This window comes from Equus asinus, chromosome 4, assembly GCF_041296235.1.
Source record: "Equus asinus isolate D_3611 breed Donkey chromosome 4, EquAss-T2T_v2, whole genome shotgun sequence".
In the NCBI taxonomy this organism is placed as follows: Eukaryota; Metazoa; Chordata; class Mammalia; order Perissodactyla; family Equidae; genus Equus; species Equus asinus.
In genome coordinates this window covers 74,869,873-74,892,716 of record NC_091793.1, presented here as the reverse complement: position 1 = coordinate 74,892,716, position 22,844 = coordinate 74,869,873, and the positions used below count along the sequence as shown (strand labels likewise).

The 22,844-nt window shown below is 34.7% G+C and overlaps 1 protein-coding gene across 4 annotated transcripts in view; it reads left to right on the top strand.

Moving 5' to 3' along the window:
• DPP10 (dipeptidyl peptidase like 10) overlaps positions 1-22,844 on the top strand; it is a 1,237,611-nt gene that overhangs the window by 1,077,518 nt on the left and 137,249 nt on the right. For all 4 annotated transcript variants that reach the window (XM_044769066.2, XM_070507564.1, XM_044769065.2 and 1 more), the window contains 2 exons: positions 13,334-13,386; positions 13,487-13,568. In XM_044769066.2, coding sequence (XP_044625001.2) covers positions 13,334-13,386; positions 13,487-13,568 — 135 coding nt within the window. The remainder of the gene's footprint in view (positions 1-13,333; positions 13,387-13,486; positions 13,569-22,844) is intronic.

Sequence of the window (22,844 nt, the reverse complement as noted above, 5' to 3'; positions counted from 1 at the left end):
GTTAAAAACAGAAAATTGGGGAGAAAAAAAATTCTGAGATTTCTCGATGAGTTGTTCAAAACTCCAAGGAAAGAATTAGACCAAAGAAAAAGTTATCCTAGAAACAGAATTGTTCAAGGGGACATCAGGAGTGTGTTTTAGAGGGCTGTTTGAGGGTGGTCCTGGAGCAAGAGTTCCATGAGGCCCCTTCTGCTTTCTGTAGCCTATGTTCATTTTGGTTTTCTCTGAATCATTACCTTTCACTTTATCATTTAATTCTGTACTTCTTACATCATTATCTACTCCACATGTCTGTTTCTCATGTTCTCATGCTACATTACAGATTTCTTGACCATAAAAACTAGCTATGGTAATTGTTGGGCTTTTTTTTCTCTTTCACCTCCCCAGTGTTTTAGCACAGTCAAGGCAAAGTGTTTTTGAGATACTTGCCTTATTCCCCACATTTCTATGACAATTTCTATGGTCATTTTAAAATAAAGTAATAAATCAAATATTCGGGTGTAAAATGAGAAGCTTAAGCTAAATAAGTTATAAACTTATTTCTGAGTCCAAAATTTTATTATAAAAATATCTCCGGGCGATGAGGATTCCTTTAGTTTAAAAAGAGTATTTGGAGCCTAATAATTCAGATTGCGTGTTTATATAATCTAAATCCCTTGGAAAACAACTCTTCAATCTATTTAAAATTCACTAGCCTAGTTAAAATTACCATATTATCCCGGGTCCCGTTATAATTCCTGTTCTTATGTTTTCCTTTCATTTTTTTCTGTCTGGTTGTGTATCTTTTTCTAATTTTACTTTTCAAAGTTGCATTGCATAGATGTGTGCATTTTGTTCTGGTCTGTTTTGCTTTATTTTAAACGTGAGAATCTTTATATATTTTTGGAATTAATAAAATATACTTATAAATAAAAATATTCTTTTTGTACCACACTTATATCAGTTTCTTGACTAATTATTGGGCCCACTTGAGTTCTGAGACAGTTCTTAAAACCAGGAGTTTTCTGTGCCATCATGTAAACGTCAAGAATAATCATAATGAGAAATAAATGTGCATTCAGGTAATAATTCATTTGCTACAGACTCTAACTTTATCTTTTTACATGACGTTGTAATTCTAATTGGCTTTGTATTGAGATAATTCAGTTGGCTTCCCATCATCTTTTGATTAGCCCTTCTATAGTTCCCATATTTTTCTGTTCTCAACCTGGAAATCTCCTAGAGTTAGAATGTAGACACGTAACCCTGACCGTCAATCAAGTGGACTTCAGTTTGGAATTGATTGGTATGAGGGAGAAGGCTTTCTGTGGTGTCTCAGGTTTGCTGGGTTGGTGGTCACAGAGGCAGTCACTTGTGCCAGTTATTACAAGTCACATTCCTAGCACCAAAATGGCTTTTGTGGGGTGAAGGAGGTGAAGTTTCTATAGCGCACCATGCAGCAGCCGTGTTCTTTTTCTTTCCCCAGTCAGTTTCATGGCGTAGTTTCGGCCTACATTCCTAGAATCTCAGCTCCCACCTCGGATTTTTTTAGTTCTCCCAGATATTCCATGAGATCACTAATATGTTTATACCCCTTTTAGGTTTAATTAGCTACAATCCAATTCTGTTGTTTGTAATCAAGAATTCTGATTGACTCTTCCTTAAGACTTTATTCAAATGATGGAGACCTAAGGATACATGAACATAGCATGATACAAGGAACATGTCTAGGAACTCATCAGGGCTACTGCACCTTTGTGTTAATAATGGCACCCTCTCTCCAGACAGACAAATTATGAAAAGTCATCTCTTCTGAGCATTTGCGTTCATGGGCACACTGTTTGGCCAGGGCTCAGCAGGTTGTGTGATAAAACGATGCTCTCTTCTCTGGTCGGACACAGCTCTGTGCTACAGGATAGCCAGAATATAGATTGGCCTCCAGCCTCCTCTTGTCTCCTCAGCTGCATTGTCTTGTGTAGAGAACAAGTTGCACAATCCATGAAATAGTCCTGATATGTCTGCATATAACACATGCACATGTGTATTTATATGCATGCATGCATTACGCCAATGATGGTATTAACATAAGACATTTAAATTAACTTTGGTATGTCATTAAGTTTTACTGAGATTCAAATTACTATGAACGTCTTACAGTTTAAACATGTTAAGACACTTTGGAAGTAATCTGAATTTACTAATTATTTTATATTGAAAAATATGTTTAATTTGAAAACGTTTTATCCCAAAGAATATAACATATATAATATAAAAATGTACTGGAAAATGACTGAGTAGGATAATCAAAAGTGATATAAATATTGTCAATTACTGGTTACAAATTTGTGGTTCATAAGCAGGGAAGGCTTTAACCTCTGTTTAATCTCGGTACAGATCTGAGTCCTGAGCCTTATTATTCTCACCATGATTTGTTGTATATTTAGAAAATGTAACTAATGATAATGCCAATCTGTATCTCCCAATTTTGTTATTCTTCCTACTACCAAACTGAGAAAAAAAAGGAAAAATTGGGGCTAGTATACATTTCTCTGCTAAGAAAGGGAATGCTTAATTTCACAAAAAACCTACGAGCTTGTAGGTAGGATGTAGGAAAGGAGAAATGGTTGGTATTCTTATTGCTGGCCTAACTGTCTTCTGTGCTAGTTACTTTCTTAATTATTGTTTCTCTTTTATTCCAACTAGGTTGATGATGTAGGACCATGGAGGCCAAAGTGGCACTGACATTTTCAGAGCTGTGTGATAGAGCCACCAACTTCCAGTCCTTCTATCCTAATCCTAAAAATGTTCCATGCCGTCCAATACAAGGCCACTAGTCACGTGTTCATTTAAATTTAAATTAATATTAAATAAAATTACATGTTTAGTTTCTCAGTTACACTAACCACATTTCAAGTGCTCTATAGTCATCTGTGACTTGTGGCCAGAGCGGATTGAACATTTCCATCATTACAGAAAGTTCTGTTGACTATGCTGACCTAAGCATGCACTTAGAAACTAATTTTCATTTCTAACTTACAGTTCCCTGGAATCTTGCTTTAAATACTCCAGCGATCTACTAAAAGTCTCATTCCCATACTGATAGTGTTCTTTCCATTTAGTAGTTGCCACTAGGTAATTAGCAGCATCTTGTGGGATGAAGGGCAGCAAAGCACAGAGGACACAGCATTTCACCCTTTAGCCATTTTGACAGAGACTTACTTCCCTTTATCACAGCTCGTTTGCTAAAGTAGAGTAATTACTTTATTTCATCCAATCTGAGATATCATCAATTGAAAGATGCACCATTATATTGTGTTCCAGTAAGCAATTAAATTATGATGTTCCATTTGTTTGAGTCATCTCAATTCCTGAGATGTTAAAATGTGAAAAAAATGCACATCTTAAATTTATTGAAATATGGGAAAATTAAAAGCCAATTCTTCATTCATTTACAAAATTATATCTTGCAACATGGAGAGAATAAGACAAATTAAACACAGAAAATTATACTTGATAGTGTCTTAATGGATTGAGAGGTTTCTTAAAATATCCCTCTAGTCCATTATTTATCTTGTGAATCTGGCTTTATCTCAGAGGACAAGTAACTCATCTTTATTTTTTAATATTAAGATGTAATTTAAATACAAGAAAATGCATCCGTTTTCGTGTACAGGTCTGCAAGTTTTAACAACAGCATATAGTCATGGAACTACCACAACAATCAAAATATAGAATAGTGCCACCACACCAAAAAATTGCCCCATGTCACTTTGTATTCAACCCTTCTCTTTAATCCCAACCCATGGCAACTATTGATTTGTTTTCTGTCTCCTTAGTTTTGCATTTTCTAGAATGTCATATAAGTGGAATCATACAGCATGTAGCCTTTTAAATCTTATTTCTTTTACTTTACAAAATGCATTTGAGGTTCACTCATGTCGTTGTATCAGTAGTTTGTTTATTTTTATTGCAGAATAGTTTTTAATTGTATTGATATACCGCAATTTATTTATTCATTCCCCAGTTGAGGGACATTTGGCTGGTTTCAGATTGTTAATGATTATCTAAACTAACGGTATACATCTGGACACAGGTTTTTATATGAACATAGATTTACATTTCACTTTGATAAATACTTAAGAGTAGGAATTGCTGATTGGTATGGTAAATATACATCTAACTTATAAGAAACTGAAACTATTTTCCAGAGTGTCATTTGACCATTCCAACAGAAGTGTTTGAAACTTCCAGTTGTTCCATATAATCACCACTTTGTATCATCAGTGTTATTATTATTATTTTGTCATTCTAACAAGTGTGTGATGGTATTTGAATTTTTCTATGACTAATCATCTTGAAAGTGGTTTCATGTACTTAACTGCTATCCATATATCATCTTTGGATAAATGCTTGTTCAAATCTTTCCCCATTTTTGGGGATGGTGGGGGGAGTTAGTTTTGTTACTGTTGAATTATGAGTTCTTTACTTTGAACACAAGCCTTTTATCATATGTGATTTGCAAATTTTTCTCCCAGTCTGTGGCTGATCTTTTCATTTTAAAATAAGTAATTTTAAAAAAAAATCAGGTATTCTTAATTCTGAATTAATCCAATGGGTTTTTTCATTTGTTCATGATGCTTTTGGCTTTCTACCTGAGAAATTTGCCTAAGCAAAAATCACACAGACTTTCTTCCAGACGTTTCAGATTTACATTGAGGTTGCTGATTCATTTTTGGTTCATTTTAATGTATGCTGCAAAAAATAAAGGTTTATTATTTTGCATTTAGGTATTCACTTATTCTCTCACCATTTGTTGAAAAATCTGATTATACTTTCTCCAATGAATTGCATGGAACCTTTGTTAGAAATATCCATACATATCCATGTAAATATATATATATTCATTAGAAATTCATATATGTATATATCCAGTTATTTTGAATTGGACTTTTACATAAAACTCCAAAAAACAGTTTGTATGATATCCTTGTGGTTGTCTTCAAAGACTTTCTTGGAAGATCTTTTTTCTTTCTTTCTTATTTTTTTCCTCCTACAACCACTGTTGAGTATTGTTTATCCTCACTAATGTATTTAGAGTAATTTTTGGTTTTTCAAGCCAGGTCTCTGATATGATATGTATATATTTGATGTTTAATTTATGCCATACAGTAGAACACTTATTGTATTTAGCTGTAATTAATTTAGAAATATTACCAGAACTCAAAAAAAAAATAATTTTTCTCAAATATTTTCAACCCACAGCACTTTCCCTTAATAAGAGTTCTTCTTTATCAACTCCTCCAGTAACTTCCCATCCTTTAAAAGAAAATCATCGATTTTTCTTGACAATATTATCATCACCAGGAAACTGAAGCAATCAAAGCTATGTCACTTATCCAAGTTTGCACATATTGACCCAGACAAATAATCCACCCAGACGCTTTAAGACCCAACCCACAGTCTTCACTATTACACTGCTCTGGAGTCTTAGATCGATACGATGGTGGAAGATAGTAAATAAAAACATAAGTAAGTAAATTATGTTCATGCCTAATAAAAATATGTGTTTTAAGAAATGACTCAAGAGTTTCTTAAGGTAATGAGCAATGACATTTTCATTTGACAATATTTAATCCTTTTCACAGTTTAACTAGAATTTAGTCAGGATCTTAAGACCTATGTTTAAATAGTCAAGGTTTAGCGTGTACCTATGTCAGAAAAAAGATGAAAATGAATTAATTTCCTCAGATGTTAAAATGTATTTTCAAGTTGTATTGAGGTGATTCTAGTCAGGAAGAGGCAAACAAATAAACAGAACCAAAAATAGTCCAGGGAAAGATCAAAGTTCTATGTGGAATTTAGGAATAACATTAAAACAAAGAAAAAGATAAGTTACTGAACAGATTTTATTAGAAAACTGACAAGTTATTTGGGGAATAAAAAACAAAACTTGGTTTATACTTTACACCTTAAACAAAAAATAATTTTAGATGAATTGAAGGGATCATGGATTTCAAAAATACTAGAAAAAAATAATAGTTTAAAGTTTGTAATGTTGAGTTAGTGAAGATTCTCTTGGTGTGCTACTAGGATCTGAAATAGGAAATAATTTTTAGAAGTAATAATATAAAGATTTAAAAATTTCTTTATAGAATGCACACAAAGTGAAAAGGCAAATATTAATTGTGTAAAGTACTTGTTGCATTTATGAAAACAAAGTTACAATTCATAACATAAAAAGTTTTTTGAAATCAACAAGAAAAAGATGAATAATCCCATAGAAAAGACATTGATAGACAAGTCACAGATGAGGAAAACAAAGCATTAAAAGCTTACAACCAGATATTCCAGCTCAATCACATTCAAATTGCAAGACTAAATGATGATGTTTTGTGTTTGTTTTTGCTGTTCAAATAATTCAAATCAGCACAATAGATAACATTATTTTATTATGGTATTAAAGAAAAAAAGATACTTGTGTAGCACACAACAGTACAAATTGTTTTTAACCTCTCTGGAAAAGGACTTGGTAATATGAATCAAAATGTAAAATTTGGATGTCTTCTGCTATAAGTTTTAGTTCTGGGAATATATCCTAAGGATACGCATAAATATGCAATGAAAATAATCTCAGCATTTTGTATAATATGTGAAAAATATCATCAACCTAAATAGCTATTAATATGTAAATATTCACATAAATTATCAAATTTTTTCAAAAACTATATTTATTATAATTTTTCCAATATTTTAAAAATCATTCAACACAGATGTGTTTTAATTATCTATGAGAGTATAGTATTGTGAAAGGTGACTAATACAAAATCCATAGAAGTAATTTTTTTTTTAATTTTCCTGCTTGATAGTAAGACTTTTATTAAAGAAATTAACAAGTTGCAATTGAAATAGATTTGAGTTTTTCTGACACCATTTTCTTGGTCTAGCTGCATGGAATAACTAAATAATTTCCGTATAATTTGTACTCTAATTTTTACATCAAAACAGTTGGATATATTTTGCTTTTTCCAATTTTCTTGATGAGTAAATTAATTTTTTTAAGTAACCTGCTCAAGAAAGCACAAGCTAGGACTTGATGCTGTTGAAAGGAAGAAAGAATCTTTTCACCAAAGTTGCTGTGGAATGAACTGATCACTTTCCTAAATTACATGCTTGGCTCAGTTATGGGGCCTGAAAATACCTGTATGCGGAAACAGTAATTTTCATCCTGGGCTTTCTAGTTCTAGCACTAACTAAAAACAAGGGTGACAGTTTGTCTCTCACTCTTCGTATATTGCAACATATATTGCAATATGTTTCTGTTCTGACGTGCTGGAAAGAAAACTAGTTTGTAGTTAATAAAATGATGTTTAAATTTATTTGAGTGCAAATTAAAACCTGCTTGCCCCACTGTCAGCTGCTGACCTTTAAGTGCTATTGAGATTATCCAATCAGATATTTTCAGCGATGGTACGTAGGAAATAACTGAGTGCCAATTGGTGTGAAAGTAGCTGATTTGCATTAATTAATACAGAAAGGTCTGGGACATGAAAACATTTTATTACAGAGAATGGCATTACCAGTGAGGCTGGTACTTTAGTCAGCAGTATATTGTGGTGAAAGTTACATGTTAAATATAAATAATTGAAAAACTGATGCTATGGAGTGTCTGTGAAATGAAATTTTGCATCGTAGACAACTTCTCAGGAACTGAATTCTAAGAACAACTTGAAAGGGTTCATCTACGATGATCAGTTAATTTATCTAACAAGGAATATATCAGAAAAAGATTTAGTCTGCTCCATCTAAGATCCCCTGTTGTATAATAAAGTATATTCTTCCCGTGCCGGCTGCTATTAATAAGCAGGCCAGTTACTGACAAATATTATTTATACCTTTAGTTTCCTCCCATATTGATTCTCCCTTTCAACCAATACTTATTATTCACGTGTTCACAAAGCCTTTTTTTGTACACAGTGTTTTAAAAGGATTTTTGTAGAGCTGCAGCTTATCATTTTGTGAATTGTATTTACCATGTAAGAGCATCTTACCTGACAGTCTAGTTCTTCACTGCATAATAAAGAGAAACTTTTCCAACAATAGAATCATTCCTCACTCATCTTAAAAGGGATCCATTATCTCAGAACAAACTTGGCGTCTTCGGACCACTGACTTCTCAGAGAAACTAACGGCCTTTTGCCTCTATTGTCTTTTCTCTCACTGGCATTCTTTCATAAACGCTGTTTACTTGGAGACTTACTTCCTCCTAGTTTCACTTTTCTAACTGTTTGAGGCAATGGCAAATCCAAAATCCTGTTTTAAATATTCTCCAGGCCCTGAAAATGCATACTATTTATACCACTTCGGCAGTTTAACTGCAGTGCAGAAAAGGCTTGGCACACTGAGATATAAACCTCTGGTTTAAGTATAAATTACTAAAATACTTTGTTCTTCTTTCTCGTAAGTATCTCTCCTTGACATGAATCCCCATAGATGTCTTAGGTAATAACTGATATTCCAAGAAAAAATTGTGAGAAACAACGAAAGAAGAAGGAAATTTACATTTTAATCTGATATATTAGATCATCTTTCCAAACTGAAATTTCTCTTAACTGTGGCCATCACAATTAATTCATGCCTACTCCTGTCAATAAATCTTTGGGTGGTGGCTTAATAGTCTTTTAGAAATGAATCTTTTGCAAAGCTGGAGTTCTGCTTCCTGCCCAGCTCCCTGAAAGAGAATGTGCAGAGATTAAGGCACAATATGGATTGTAACCAGACAGATGTGGGCTCAAATTGTGGGTGTGTCTCCTTCTTAGACTTTCAGTGCTTCCAGAGCCTATCGTGTGAATTATGAATGAACATATCTACTTCTTCAGGTTGATTTAAACATTAATTGTTATAATATATGTAAAGCACCCAGCAGAGTCTGGTATTCAGTAAATGCTCAATTTGAGAGTTGATATTGCTGTATGTAGGATTACCTTAAATTTGATACACTGGCTGCATTTTTCTCAACTATATTAGTCCATTCAATGCCTAAGTCAATGGTTATCTTCTGTATGATGCAACCTTGAAACCAAAAAGATTAATTGCTTCTTTGAAATGCTATGGATTTATAATCTTCAAGTTCTAATTTAACCATGACTTGCAAGAGAGCGCTCTATACTAATGTAATGTTTCTTAATCTTGTCATCCTGTCTAGATCAAGAGCCCTTGGGGACAGGGACTGTGTTTATTTTGGTTTTTGCTTTTGACAAGGTGCTTAACTTATGAGCTTGAACATAATCAATATTCAATAAATATTGATAAAATGACAGATAGACAACATATAGGAGTAAGCAAAACTTACCAATTGATTCTGTTTTGTATTTTATCCTATTTTAAAAATAATTTTATTTTCACAATTTTTTTTTAAATGATACTTGGTACAGTGCCTGTGTCAAACAGGTTGTTTAACAGACACTTGATCCATGAATGGATGTAGCTAGTTTTCATTTACAGAGGATGAATGCCACCATTCTGGATAACTTCTATACTTTTCTTATTTTCCAGTTCTGGCAGACCTTAAAAATGCCTGTTTTTTCTTTCTTCCAGGAATATCTCATGCTATGTCTACTTTACTAGTATAGTCGAACTTCATTATTTGTGGACTCTAGGTTTGCAAGTTGGCCTACTTTCTAAAATTTAGTTGTAAGCTCGAAATCGATACTCACTGCTCCTTCTCAGTCATGCACAGACATGTACGAGCAGCAGAACAGTTGAGCTCCTGATATACTGATCCCCAGCTGAGATCAAACAAGGCGACACTCTGCTTTCTTGCTCAGTTTTCATGTTGTAAATTGGTGTCCTTTTCATGATCTTTTTAGTGCTATGTTTCTCACATTTGTGCTTTTTGTTGATGGTTTTGCTGTTTAAAATGTCTCCCAAGCATGGTGCTGAAGTGCTGTCTAGTGTTCCTAGGTGCAAGACGGCTGTGATGTGCTTCACAGAGAAAGTGCATGTGTTAGAGAAGCTTCGTTCAGGCATGAGTTATAATGCTGTTGGGCATGAGTTCAATGGTAATCAATCAACAACATTAAATATTAAATACAGTGTCTTCAAAAAGATACACACATGAAACAAGGTTATATATTGATCGATTCATAAAAATGTGATTAGAGACTCACAGGAAACGAATCTTGTATTTCTTTTAGGAGACATGGTTCAGTATTTACAAATTCGGTGTTTACAATGACTTTGTAGAACGTAATTACAGCAAATAATGAGAATCAATTATACCACTCTTAGTAATCAACCTCTTCTTGGGGTTCCCAAAGTAATGTAAAGATGATGAGGATCAGATTGGATTGCAGGATCTTATGATGCTCTCTGTTTCTCCCCATACCTTTTGGCATCATGAGATTGAATGATTGGACATCTCAAGGATGCTTCCAGGAACAAGCTTTGATCAAGTTTTTACATAGTAGAGCTCAATTTTGCCCCACTCCCACTACCTCTGCCATACTATTCACACTCTGTAAAAAGTAGTGGAACATCATTTGCAAGGATGGGATGAATATGTAATTCTTGACCGTGAAATGTTTTTGTCCCCAAGGATCTCATCAGATGCTCAGTTTGGCTCTCATTGTGCAGCAGCCAATCATTACAGGAAAAAGACTATTGCTAACCTTAGGGACATGAAACAAGACCTACCTAGCCAATATAGAAGAGGATCCTAAGATACAAGGAAATGAGGAATATTAAAGCAGATAAAAATGCTCTTCAAGGAAGGAGAGAGAGAGATACAGATTAACACAGAGAGAATCTAGACCGTTGTACCTTAATACAGATGTTCAGTAAAGCTAAATCCATTTTTCATTGAACAATCCCTGTTTTAAAATCTCTGTAACACTATACAAACAAACAAACAAAGAGAAACCTCTACTTCTAACCCTCTTCAGGATACCTCTCACCCAGTACTCTTTATATTCTGTTGTGGGCATGGGTTGCTATTTTAATTATGGAAAGTTACAAAACAGGAAATATTTGATATCTGCTGGAAGCAAACACATGCACACACACATCAAAGGACAGTAGATTTAGAGGCAAGGGTTCTAAGATAGGAAAAAGGGCTAGGTTCTAATTACCTGTAGATGGCAAACTGCTGGCTCCGTAAGACACCTATAGATGAGGCAGAAGCCCTGTAATTTGTTACTTCAAGCTGGTACAGGTTTGAGGCAAGTCAAGGTTAACCCATTATTGTGGTCCTCCACTTCAACACACCAGATGAAGGAAACAAATGCTTTATCAGGCTAAGAAGTACAAAGCAGAAAGTGGATTTGTATATCCCCCTCTCCAAATCATACCATTTGGAGGACATCTAAGTTCTTTGGTTTATACACTAAGAAGAGCCTGCAACCTCCCTAACAAATATCATAGAAAGAGAACAAAATGCAATGCTTATATCTGCTTTTGTCTCAGTGGTTGTTTTGGAGTGCTTTGACCGAAACATTAATGCACAGGAGCTCTTTCTCTCAAGATGGATATGAGCCTAGAATTCAGATATAGTGTGTTAGATGATTAACACACGGGATGAATAGGCCCCTTTTACCCATTGACATATCTGTCAGCTTTGAAGACCAAATGCTCACTTGGCAGTTTGCTTTGGCAACAGAACTTTCTGAAATGGGAAAAAAAATACTTATAGAGGTGATCACATTTCTCACCTCTTTGTCAGAGTAGTAAATTCAAGATTTAAAATTTGTAGTCAAATATGAAATTTTGTAGGATAAAATGTGAATGCTAAAATAGACACCAGGAAAAATTATTTTTGCTTCTTCAATTCTATAGTGAAGGCAATCCTAGATTTAATAGTCACTCCAAAAGGAATGGGAGCATAAAGTCTCATTGTAAAGCATAATATTATAGCAAATGGGAAAGGATTGTAATTTCAATACAAAGAGAGAATACTAGTTTCGCTTTACCAAATATGTGGCCAATCATGTTTAATTGAAGCTATTCTTTCAGTGAGAAGAAATAATTTGACTTCTAGGGAGTTTTAATTGATAGTATTATAATATTTGTGCAATGTACATCAACTACAGGAATAAAAGAAGCTTTATAATCGCATGCTGAAAAATGAAAATATCAATGTAAATTCTGTAAATCCCAGAAATAATATAATAACTTATTAGAGTTAGAAAGAGAAAAAACTTTTTTCACTAGATCCACGTTGCTTAGAGAGAAATAATTCTCACTGAATATAACGTACTCATCATCATTTTCCCTAACCCATCTTTTGCTGTTTTTCTCATTTCTTTTCTATGCCACTATTTCATCATCTATACTTTGGTAAGAACCAAAGTATAGAGTTATTTTTGCGTTATCCACTCTGATCCTGTGTTTGGGATTTAATGTCACCCTGTCACAGATGCTGTGATCCTTGGGAAAATGGCATTTAAAAAGAAACAGAGTTCTTTATTAGATAGTACTAAAATCTCTTGAAGATCACATCCTTGCAAACAACTAATGTATGATTTTTCAACTATTACAATGGAGGGTTGGAGGGGGTTATCCTACTTTGTCTCCACCAACAAAACATTTCAAGCTGCCTGAGTTTTTCCCCATCAGAATCATTACTCAACGAATATCGATGGTGTGTTTCATCCAAACATGACACTGTACTAGTTAATGTGGTAGACGCAAAGGTCACCTGACAGCTTCTGATGGGAAAAGGAGACATGTACTTAAAATATTTGTATAGTTTACACTACAATGTGAGAAGTGTCCTAAAAATCAAAGAGTATATTGTAGGAGAGGTGGATGGATTTCCATGGAGGGGATCAATATGAGCTTTATGCAGAGGCTATATTAGAAGAAGGGAAAATTTCGACCTGAGTTGGGATAGGATGACCTAGGAAGAAAACACAGAAAAACTTCAAGATGTACATGGGAAATTTGTCTAACGTGATTGAAGTATAGACTAGGTAAAGGGAAGCAGTGGATGATAAGGGTGGAAAAGTATGTAGAACTCAATATACCAAAATCCTTGAACATCAATGAAGCAGTTTAAACTTTATTATGTAGGCAGTGAGGAATCACTGAAAATTTTGAATTAGAAATCAATATAGTACAATTATACTGAGCATAGACTGGATTGAATAAGGGATGGGGTTGATGCTAAGAAGGAGAGTTAGGAGCTATTCCAGTAGGCTCGGACAAGGCAATAAACTCCAGAACTGGAATATTTCACGTTTTAATTTTTCTCTAAAACCAGTTCTCAATTTCTTGTATTTTATCAAGAGCTTGTATACACATTAAGATAGAACCTGTATTTCAAACTAGAGTTGATAACTCTTCTTTTTTTAAATTTCAGATTTTTCATTATTCCTATACTGCTTCATATGTGATTTACAACATACACACAAGGTAAGTTCTTCAATCTTCTGGTTTTCCTGAGCAATTGTCAAACTAAATTGTTGGTGTAGATGTCAATTTGTTCATGTAAAAATATTTACCTTTTTTCAAGGGAAGTTTGGGAGTTAAACCCCCCAGAAGTGGAGGACTCCGTCTTGCAGTATGCAGCCTGGGGAGTGCAAGGGCAGCAGCTGGTAAGCACAGGCACTGCTGTGCACCATGTACTTGCCAGTCAGGGGCCTATGAACCCGTTTATGGAAACCACTTTCTTGGAAAAATTTCCCTGTTATACTTAATAATTTTTATTTAACTTTTTATCTTTTATCTAGTGTTCTAACTTAAGAATATGTCAAATAACATTGGGATTATCTTACCAATTAATTAAAACACAAAAAGTTTATAGAGTAATGTATGATTAAACTGCTAATTAATAATGAAAGCTTGGGGGCTGGCCCAGTGGCGCAGTGGTTAAGTGCGCACATGCGGCTTAGGTGGCCCGGGGTTCTCTGTTTGGATCCCGGATGGGGACATGGCACCGCTTGGCACACCATGCTGTGGTAGGCGTCCCACATTTAAGGTGGAGGAAGATGGGCGTGGATGTTAGCTCAGGGCCAGTCTTCCTCAGCTAAAAGAGGAGGATTGGCAGCAGTTAGTTCAGGGCTAATCTTCCTCAAAAAAAAAAAAAAAAAAGAATAATGAAAGCTTGAAGAGATCCAAGAATACTAGGATCTAGTTTTATATTTCCATTACATAGTTATGTCAATTGTCATGCAGAACTCCAAAAAGAGACCATTCATATTCACTTTAAAAACATTTTTTTTTAAATTCATGATGATAATGAATTCTCTTCCAGACCTTACATTTCAGAGGCCCTCCCTGAATTTTTCTTTTTTTTAAAGATTGGCACCTGAGCTAACATCTGTTGCCAATCTTATTTTTTCTTCTTCTTCTCCTCCCTGATCCCCCCAGTACATAGTTGTATATTGTTGTTGTGGTCCTTCTAGTTGTGGGATGTGGGATGCTGCCTTAACATGGCTTGACAGGAGGTGCCATGTCTGCGTCCAGGATCCTATCAGTCCAAACCCTGCGCCACCGAAGTGGAGCACGGGAACCCAACCACTCGGCTATGGGCCAGCCCCAAAAGCATTTTTAAGGGTAGACATGTAAGATGAAATTTACACTTGACAATATTTTCTTGAGAGGATTTTTCATCATGTTTTGAAATTATCACAAACTCAGAAAGAGACTTATTGATGTATAAAAGTAGTTTGAGCAACACTATGCTCTTGTACATGTCCCGTGACGCCCATATAAGGACTTCAACAGAATAAGGCTCAGGAAGTGGTACTGCAAGCTCCGATGGCATATGCATGGTCAAACATACTAAGCATTGTGAAACTGATTTCTAAGTTGTTTGTGTTTATCCTCCTATCAGCAACAAGGTGAGAGTTCCCTTTGTTCCATATCCTCACCGACACCTAGTTTTTCCAGACTATCATATTATTTGTCAATAATGACATTATTGCTTCTTCCATTTCAATTTTTATACTTTCTGCTTATTAAAATCATCTTGCACTAGCAACTTTATGGATGTATCTAGGTATGATGTGGGATTTTTTTGTGGGAAGATTTTTAAAAACTTACTCTCTTATGGCTATCAGGTTAAGTTTTACATTTGAGATAGTATTGGTGATATGTACATTTCTAAAATCCATCTCACCTAAATTTCCAATTTTTTAGCATAATATTTTAATAACTTAAAAAGTATTCTTTTAATCTTTGCATTTGGTGTGATATTTTTCTTCTTTCCTAATATTATTTGTAAATACTTTCTTTCTCTCCTGATTACCTTGTTCGATATTTGTAAATTTCACATTTATCTTCTCAAAAAGCCAAAGTTTAAATTGATTTAATACTTTCTATTGTAATATTAGTGTTTTCTTTTTCTTTTCTAACGTGAACACTGACGACTATATTTTTTTCTAAATTTTGTGTAACTTTCATCGAACAAATTTGGTAGTAATATTTTTAATAGAATTTAATTTGAATATTTTTTCAATTTTCATTGTATGTTCTTATTTCAGGCGGGATATTTTGATGTTTGTTTTTAAATTTACAAAACTTTGGAATTAGCTTTAAAACTAATTTGTAAAGTTCAGAAATGGATCTTTGTACTAGTGACTTTGAAATTGATAAGACTTGTTCATGGCTTAATATAAACATTTATAAATGTTTTCCATGTGATAGGTACAGCGCTCTATATATGTATCAGATCAGCCTTAATAATTATATTTTTAAGACTTATTTCTTTACCAGTGATAATGCATATGTGATCTTTAGAGTTCTGTCAGTTTTGCACTCTATAATTTGAACTATTATTTTAAGAGTGAGGGGTTTTGAATGTTAAATAAGTCTTTCAGTAAGTTAAAATTCTCGATACTCTTATCAATATGTTTCCCTATTTACCTTTAAGAATTCTGATTCACCAACCCTAACTCTAAGCTTTAACAGAGTCCTTTAACAGAAGTTAGAATCTTCTAGACTTTTTTAAAATTAGAATTGCTGCTTCAACAACAGCTGGGTGGGCTGAATTATGTTTCTTGTTTCGCATGGACCTCAAGTTCCTCAGATTTAAGATAGAAATGTCTATACCAGCCTATCATTATGATAATTCATTTGAGAAATATAAATATTTCCCTTAATAAGAAGCATGAAATTATTATTTTTATTTCATTTTGTAAATGTAAGAAATACTTTCTTAAGCTAGTGGATGAAATAAGGAAGTAGTACTAGATGTTTCATGTCACAAGAAGACTGTAGAACAGTACACTTTTACTGAACAATGCTTCTTTTCATTGGAAATATTCTGAAAGTGAATATACCTGAGATAAGGTCTTTGCCAGTGGCTGGTCATGTGACCTTGGCCAAGTCATTTTTCCTTTTGGAACCTCATTTTCTTCCTCATTTTCCTCCCCAAATCTCCAGCACATAGTTGTATATCTTAATTGTAAGTCCTCTAGTCCTTCTACGTGGGATGCCCCCACAGCATGGCTTCATGAGCTGTGTGTAAGTCTGCCCAAGATCCCAACTGGCGAACTCTGGGCCGCTTAAGTGGAGCTCATGAACTTAACTACTGGGCCATGGGGCTGGCCTTTTTTTTCTTTTTTTGGCACCTCATTTTCATCATCAGTAAAATGAGGGCATTTGACTCTTCTTGTTGGCCTCATTTATATAAAATATTATATTCTATTTTTGTTTAAATATTGAAATTATTTTAAAATTTTTATTTTCAAAATGGTTGGGATAGAGAAGAAGGGAGAACATGAAAAGTTGCAAAGAGCTAAGTCGTAATTTCCATGACAGATTTTCTTCTTCTTCTTTTTTTTTAATCATAGTTTGCCACTCTAAGATATTTCCAGAGTCAGCTGTGCAGTAGATGAGAGTTTTGGTAAAAATATTTTTCACATGCAAAAACAACTTTCATTGTGTGTTGGTGGATACGTTTCTTGAACATGTAAACTAAGTGTTAAATGTAATATTAAAATGACAAACTACTTATAATAGAGAAAAGACTTGACAGTAAAATAAATTGTTATCACTGGTCTTTAATCCCCCACATGTTTAACATGGTTTTATGGACTTAGACAAAAGAAACATTGAGGAAACCAAGATTTACTCAAAAATATTGAAAGAAGCATTTACCAAGTTGCTGCCAGATATTGGACTTGAAGCTACTGAAACATCTTTATGGATGCATTTCACAAAGAATCTGACATAATATGCCTTTTTCACTGCCATATCCACACTAAATGTTTGAATAGTTGATTAAACAATTATGATGAAAACAAGATAGTGATTTAAAATGAAAAAATCCAATGGTTCAGATACCATAGATTATAAATGGTATGTTTGCCTTTATCATGTATATATTTAGAGAAATTTTAAAACAATGTATTTAAGATGCTTATGTAGGACTGTCTCTAGATCCGTTGCATTATGAATTCCTGAAGATTGACAGAAGACGCTGCATAGGATATGCTAGATATGATGATGCTGGGTTTGGTTCAGAGAAGGCACTAATCAATGTGCCCATGCACAGTGGTGAGTGGGCACCAAGAGATGGGCAGATGCTTTCACTCTGATGCTGTCAACAGGCAAGTCCATTGGGCCAGAGGCAAATTCCAAACACACAAATTCCAGACCCAGAAACCCAAGCTAACTTCATTTTTATGTCACTGGAGAGTCTTTAAGAAAATCTTTAAAACTTTGGTTGGTTTTAAATGACTCCCTTATCCTCCAAGGTTGAATGGAACCTATATCTATGCCAAAATAAAAGTTTGATACACTCAAGGAAGTAGCATCAATTGCATGCACTTTCTTTAATGGTTGCTATTAATTTCTTATTTTTCAGTATATTTGAGAAAATCATAAAAATACTTAAAGTTTATAAAAATCATAGGTCCTCTCATGGCAGTAATTTTGCAGGTAATTGAATCCTGAATCTACTACTTACTAGCCTTTGACTTTGAAAATATTAAAATCTCTATATGCCTAAATTTCCTCATCTTTAAAATGGCGACAATAGCAGTACTTTACTAATAGTGCTGTTCTGGTGTTTAATGTATAAATATAAAGCGCTTTGAAAAGTATTAAGCATAGGGTGTTTTTTAGGTGTTCATTTTTATTTTTATTTTTCAAAAGATAAAGCCTTTGTCACTTGAATTTTAACTTCAGGAATTTTAACTTCACTAGTTTTGTGGAGAACTAATCCTTTGTAATGGCATTTTCCAAAGTTCTTTGGGAAACTTTTGGGATAAATTCTATATTTGTCAAGGTTATCTTTTGTGTGCATGTAAACATAATTCAATATGAATTAAGGACACTTCTCTATGAACGACTAATGGTCCATTTTATGTGACTATGACAGGCTTTGTCAATATTTGAAGCCATCAGCAAACTCAGCAATATGATTTTATTAGATGTGAGTCATTACAATACTTTAATTAGATTTGCATTAAATTAATGAAAGAGTCCTGTAGTGTTTATAAACTAAGGACAATTAATTTCTCATCCTTAATTTTTAGTTTTTAATTTTATTTGCTGTAATAGAAATCCCCAGTTGTAGAGAAGAGAGGTAAGAGATTGACATAATTTCTAGATAAAGAGGGTTGAGTTAGAACTCAAAGGATGGAGAATTTTTCAGTAATGCTAGCTGTGGGGAAAGGCAATTTGGATGTGGTAGACTTTATGCAAAAAAGACTCTGACACAGTACAACATACATTATTTAGAGAAGGCAGTGGAGTAGACTCCCTCAGCTGTAGTAAATATTCTATAAAAGGAAGTGGTGGATCCCAAAACAGGGAAAACATGTTAGTCATTTAATTGAAAAGTTTTCTGGTTTAAGAAGGTATGTCCTTTTGCTTTTCAAAAATAACTTTGTCTTATAGAAGTTAAAATCATTCGTAGATCATTTTGAAAATTCATGTAATTATATGCATTCACATAAACTCCTATACAAAAATAAAATATACTTATCTATAATTATACCACCAGAATTAAAAGATTTGGAAAATCAGATGAAGAAGTGTGAGTTTGAGAAGGGAAAAACATTTCACTGATTAGAACATGATATCTAGAATCAGAAAAACCTCAGCTCAAACCCAGATTCTTTTTTTGTTTTGTGACTTAGGGAAGGCTGACAGCTCTAAGTGTAAGCATATTAAAAATGAAAGAAAATCATAACTGCTCCCAGTTTTGAGGTTTGAATGATATAGGGCACGTGCACAAGTCAAGATTCTCCAGAAAACAGAACCCATGGTGTATGTATGTGTCTATGTGTGTTCTCTCTCTCCTCTTCTCTCCCTCTACAGAGTGAGGGAGAGAAAAAGAGTGAGAGAGAGATTTTGAGGAATTGACTCATGCAGTTATGGGGGCAGTCTGGCAGGCTGGAAACTCAGATAGGAGTTAATGTTGTGATCTTGAGCTACAGTTGGGCAGATGTCCTTCTTCGGAAAACCTGTTTTTGCCATTAAAGACTTCACCTGGTTTGATAAGGACCACCACATTATTCTTTACTTAAAATCAACTGATCGTAAATGTTAATCACATTTTCAAACTACTTTCACAACAAGACTATTTTTAGACCAAGCAGTCAGGCACCATAACCTAGCCAAATTGACAAATGAAATTAACCATCACAGCACAGTAAGCATTCAATAAATTATAGTTATTAATCTGATTTCCACTTGTCCTTTCCTTACAATAATGTACTTAATTCAGTCTCATCTTCTTTGACTAAATATTTTAGCAGCTTATTTTCTAATGTCCCTTCTCCAATTGCTAGCCACTTGAATCTACCCACTGTCTACAGAGACGTGTAAAAAATGCAGATCCTTAACAGCTCTCACAAGGTTATGAAATGTCATTGAAATGACACACAGTGTCATTGATATGACTCACAAGATGTGACTGAAGTGACATATCATCTAGCTCTGGCCACTCCACTGCAGAGTTGAAGCACAGATTTTTCTCTACCTGAACTGAACTCTTTGTAATTTCCAGAGAGTGACATACTGCTTCTTTCTGTCTCTGAGCCATTCTCTTTGTATATCTAGTCATTGTTTTCTTTTCATCAGAACTCTTTGTCACATACCTTCCCTCTCTTCTCTGAGAATTTCTTCTCAACATTTCTTCATGTTAAGTGAATTGCTTACTTCTCAGGATTCTAACATTCTTCTATTTTATCTCAAATTATTTAATAGTTTACAGTATTTTTTTACATTGCTATCTTCTACCACTGACCTACCGTCATTTCCAGAACAGGCAGAAAACAGAATATGCTAAATATCTCTATCTCTCTCTCCTCTTCCCCTCCTCCTTCTTCATAAAACTCATTTAGCACAAAGCAAAATGTAGGTTTAGTAAATATCTGGATGCATTGAGAAATTAATAAAAGGCTGACTGTTATTTCCATTGATAATGGGATACCAAAGAAGGTTTGGAGGATGGCATAATATGAAAAGAAGTCATGCAGGAAAAGACAGATCTGGTAGGAGAGTTCATGATAGACTACAAGCAATTGAGTCTGGAGGCAGAGAGCTAGGTTTAGAGGTTATTATGATAATCTAGAAATGGATTGATAAAGAACAATATATTTAAGACATAAATAAATCAAGTTTTAAACTGAGATCTAAAATTTGATTGCAGTCCAAACCCAAAAATTATCTTTTAAATACTCATCCAAGTAAATTAAATGATGCAAATATTATATCATGTATTTCTACACTTTTTTAACTAAAAAATCTCATTTTAGACTAATTTTTAAAGAACTTTTTTTGAATACAAATAAAAGACTGATGCATACAAAAGGCTGTACTTTGCGTTGAGTAAGTACAAAAGACTGTACATATTTAATGTATAAAACTTGATGAGGCGGAGCAAAATGGCGGGGTGAGCTGACCCGGGATTCTCTCCCCTCCAAAATACAACAAAAGATTGGAAGAACTGAATTTCAGAGAATAAACATAATGCCAGCTCGTTAGAGACCTACAATACCAAGAAGGCAGAGATCATAAACCTAGCTTTACCCCTTCGGAGGCGCCGGAACGGTAGGAGAGAACATCGCTCCCTCCCCTAGAGTCTGCCATTGCTGGGGTGCGGGTTGGGAAGGAGCGGGGCAGGGGCCGCGCGACCGGGGGATCATCCAGGACTCCTGGCGCTGATTCAGTGGAGACCCGCTGAGGGGGGAGAAAGCTTCCGTCTGCGGGGACCCTATAAATCAAGGGCCTTGGGAGACCAGAGAACAGAACTGATCTGAACCCAGACCGGCACGTGTGAGTAACAGCCCCTCCCCCCTAACAAAGCCAGTGGGCGCAGCCATCTTGCCTGAAGGTGGAGAGCTATCACGCCGCTCTCGACCCCCATCTAGTGGCGACAGGCTGTAACTGCAACGGAATTCTACCACCGTGAGAAAAAACCACTCCTCTACCATCCAGCAATTTATAAAAGCCCCAGACCAGGAGGAAAACAATAAAAACACAGAATTAAGTCCTGAGGACTTGGAATTAGGTAAACTAAGTGATAATGAATTCAGAGCAGCTATAATCAAAAAACTCAATGAGGTAGAGAGAAAGATAGAGAAACAAGCCGAGTTCTGGAGTTACTTCACAAAAGAGATTGAAATCATAAAGAAGAATCAAACAGAATTACTTGAGATGAAAAACACAATGGACCAGATAAAACAGAATACGGATTCCATGAATGCCCATGTAGACAATATAGAGGAGCAAATCAGCATAATCGAGGACAGACAGGCTGAATGGCACCAGACAGAGGAAGAAAGAGAACTAAGAATTAAAAAAAATGAGGAAAATCTCCGAGAGATAATGGATTCAGTGAGGAGTAAGAACATAAGGATCATAGGAATTCCCGAGAATATGGAAAAGGAAAATGGAGCAGAAAGTGTGCTCAACGAAATTATTGAAGAGAACTTCCCAAATCTAGGGATCAACGGAGAAATGTGTGTAGAGGAGGGTTTTAGATCTCCTAGATTTGTCAATGTACAAAGACCCACCACAAGGCACATAATAGTAAAGTTGGCAAATAGGAATGATAAGGAAAGAATACTCAGGGAAGTAAGGAAAAAAAAGAGAATAACCTATAAAGGAGCCCCTAGCAGACTGTCAGCGGATTTCTCTACAGAAACCCTACAAGCTAGGAGAGAATGGAGTGATATATTCAAAGCTTTAAAGGATAAAAACCTTCAGCCAAGAATACTCTATCCAGCAAGAATTTCCTTCAGATATGAGGGAGAAATTAAATCTTTTCCAGACAAACAAAAGTTAAGGGAATTTGTAACTAAAAGTCCTCCATTACAAGAAATCCTCAAGAAGGCTCTCATACTTGAAAAAAGAAAAAAAGGGAGCAAGGGGACACAAGCCACAGACTAGGGAGACCGATGGATAGAACCAGAACAGGATAGCAAATATTCAACTATAGCATTAGGGTAGAAATAAGGAAACTACCAAAACAAGGACTATCTTAGCACTCTAACTACAAATTAATAAGACAAGTTGGAATAAAAAATGAAAATAATTATTTAGGAGGGGAAGAGCAAAGGGTCTAAATCAGTATTGGTCGAGTAAGTAAGAGACCACCAGAGAATAGACTATATTATACACGAGATTCTAAATACAAACTTCAAGGTAGACATTAAAATAAAGTACAGAACAGAGTCACAAATCATAGATAAGGAAAAATCTAAGAAACCCAGCATAAGAAATTGCAGTATTAAATGGATAGTCTAAAGCACACAGGAAAAGAAACACAGGAAAACAAGATAATGAGCGACAGATTGACAGCGTTAAGTCCACATGCATCAATAATCACTCTCAATGTGAATGGATTGAACTCTCCAATAAAAAGACACAGAGTGGCAAAATGGATTAAAGAACAAGATCCAACAATTTGT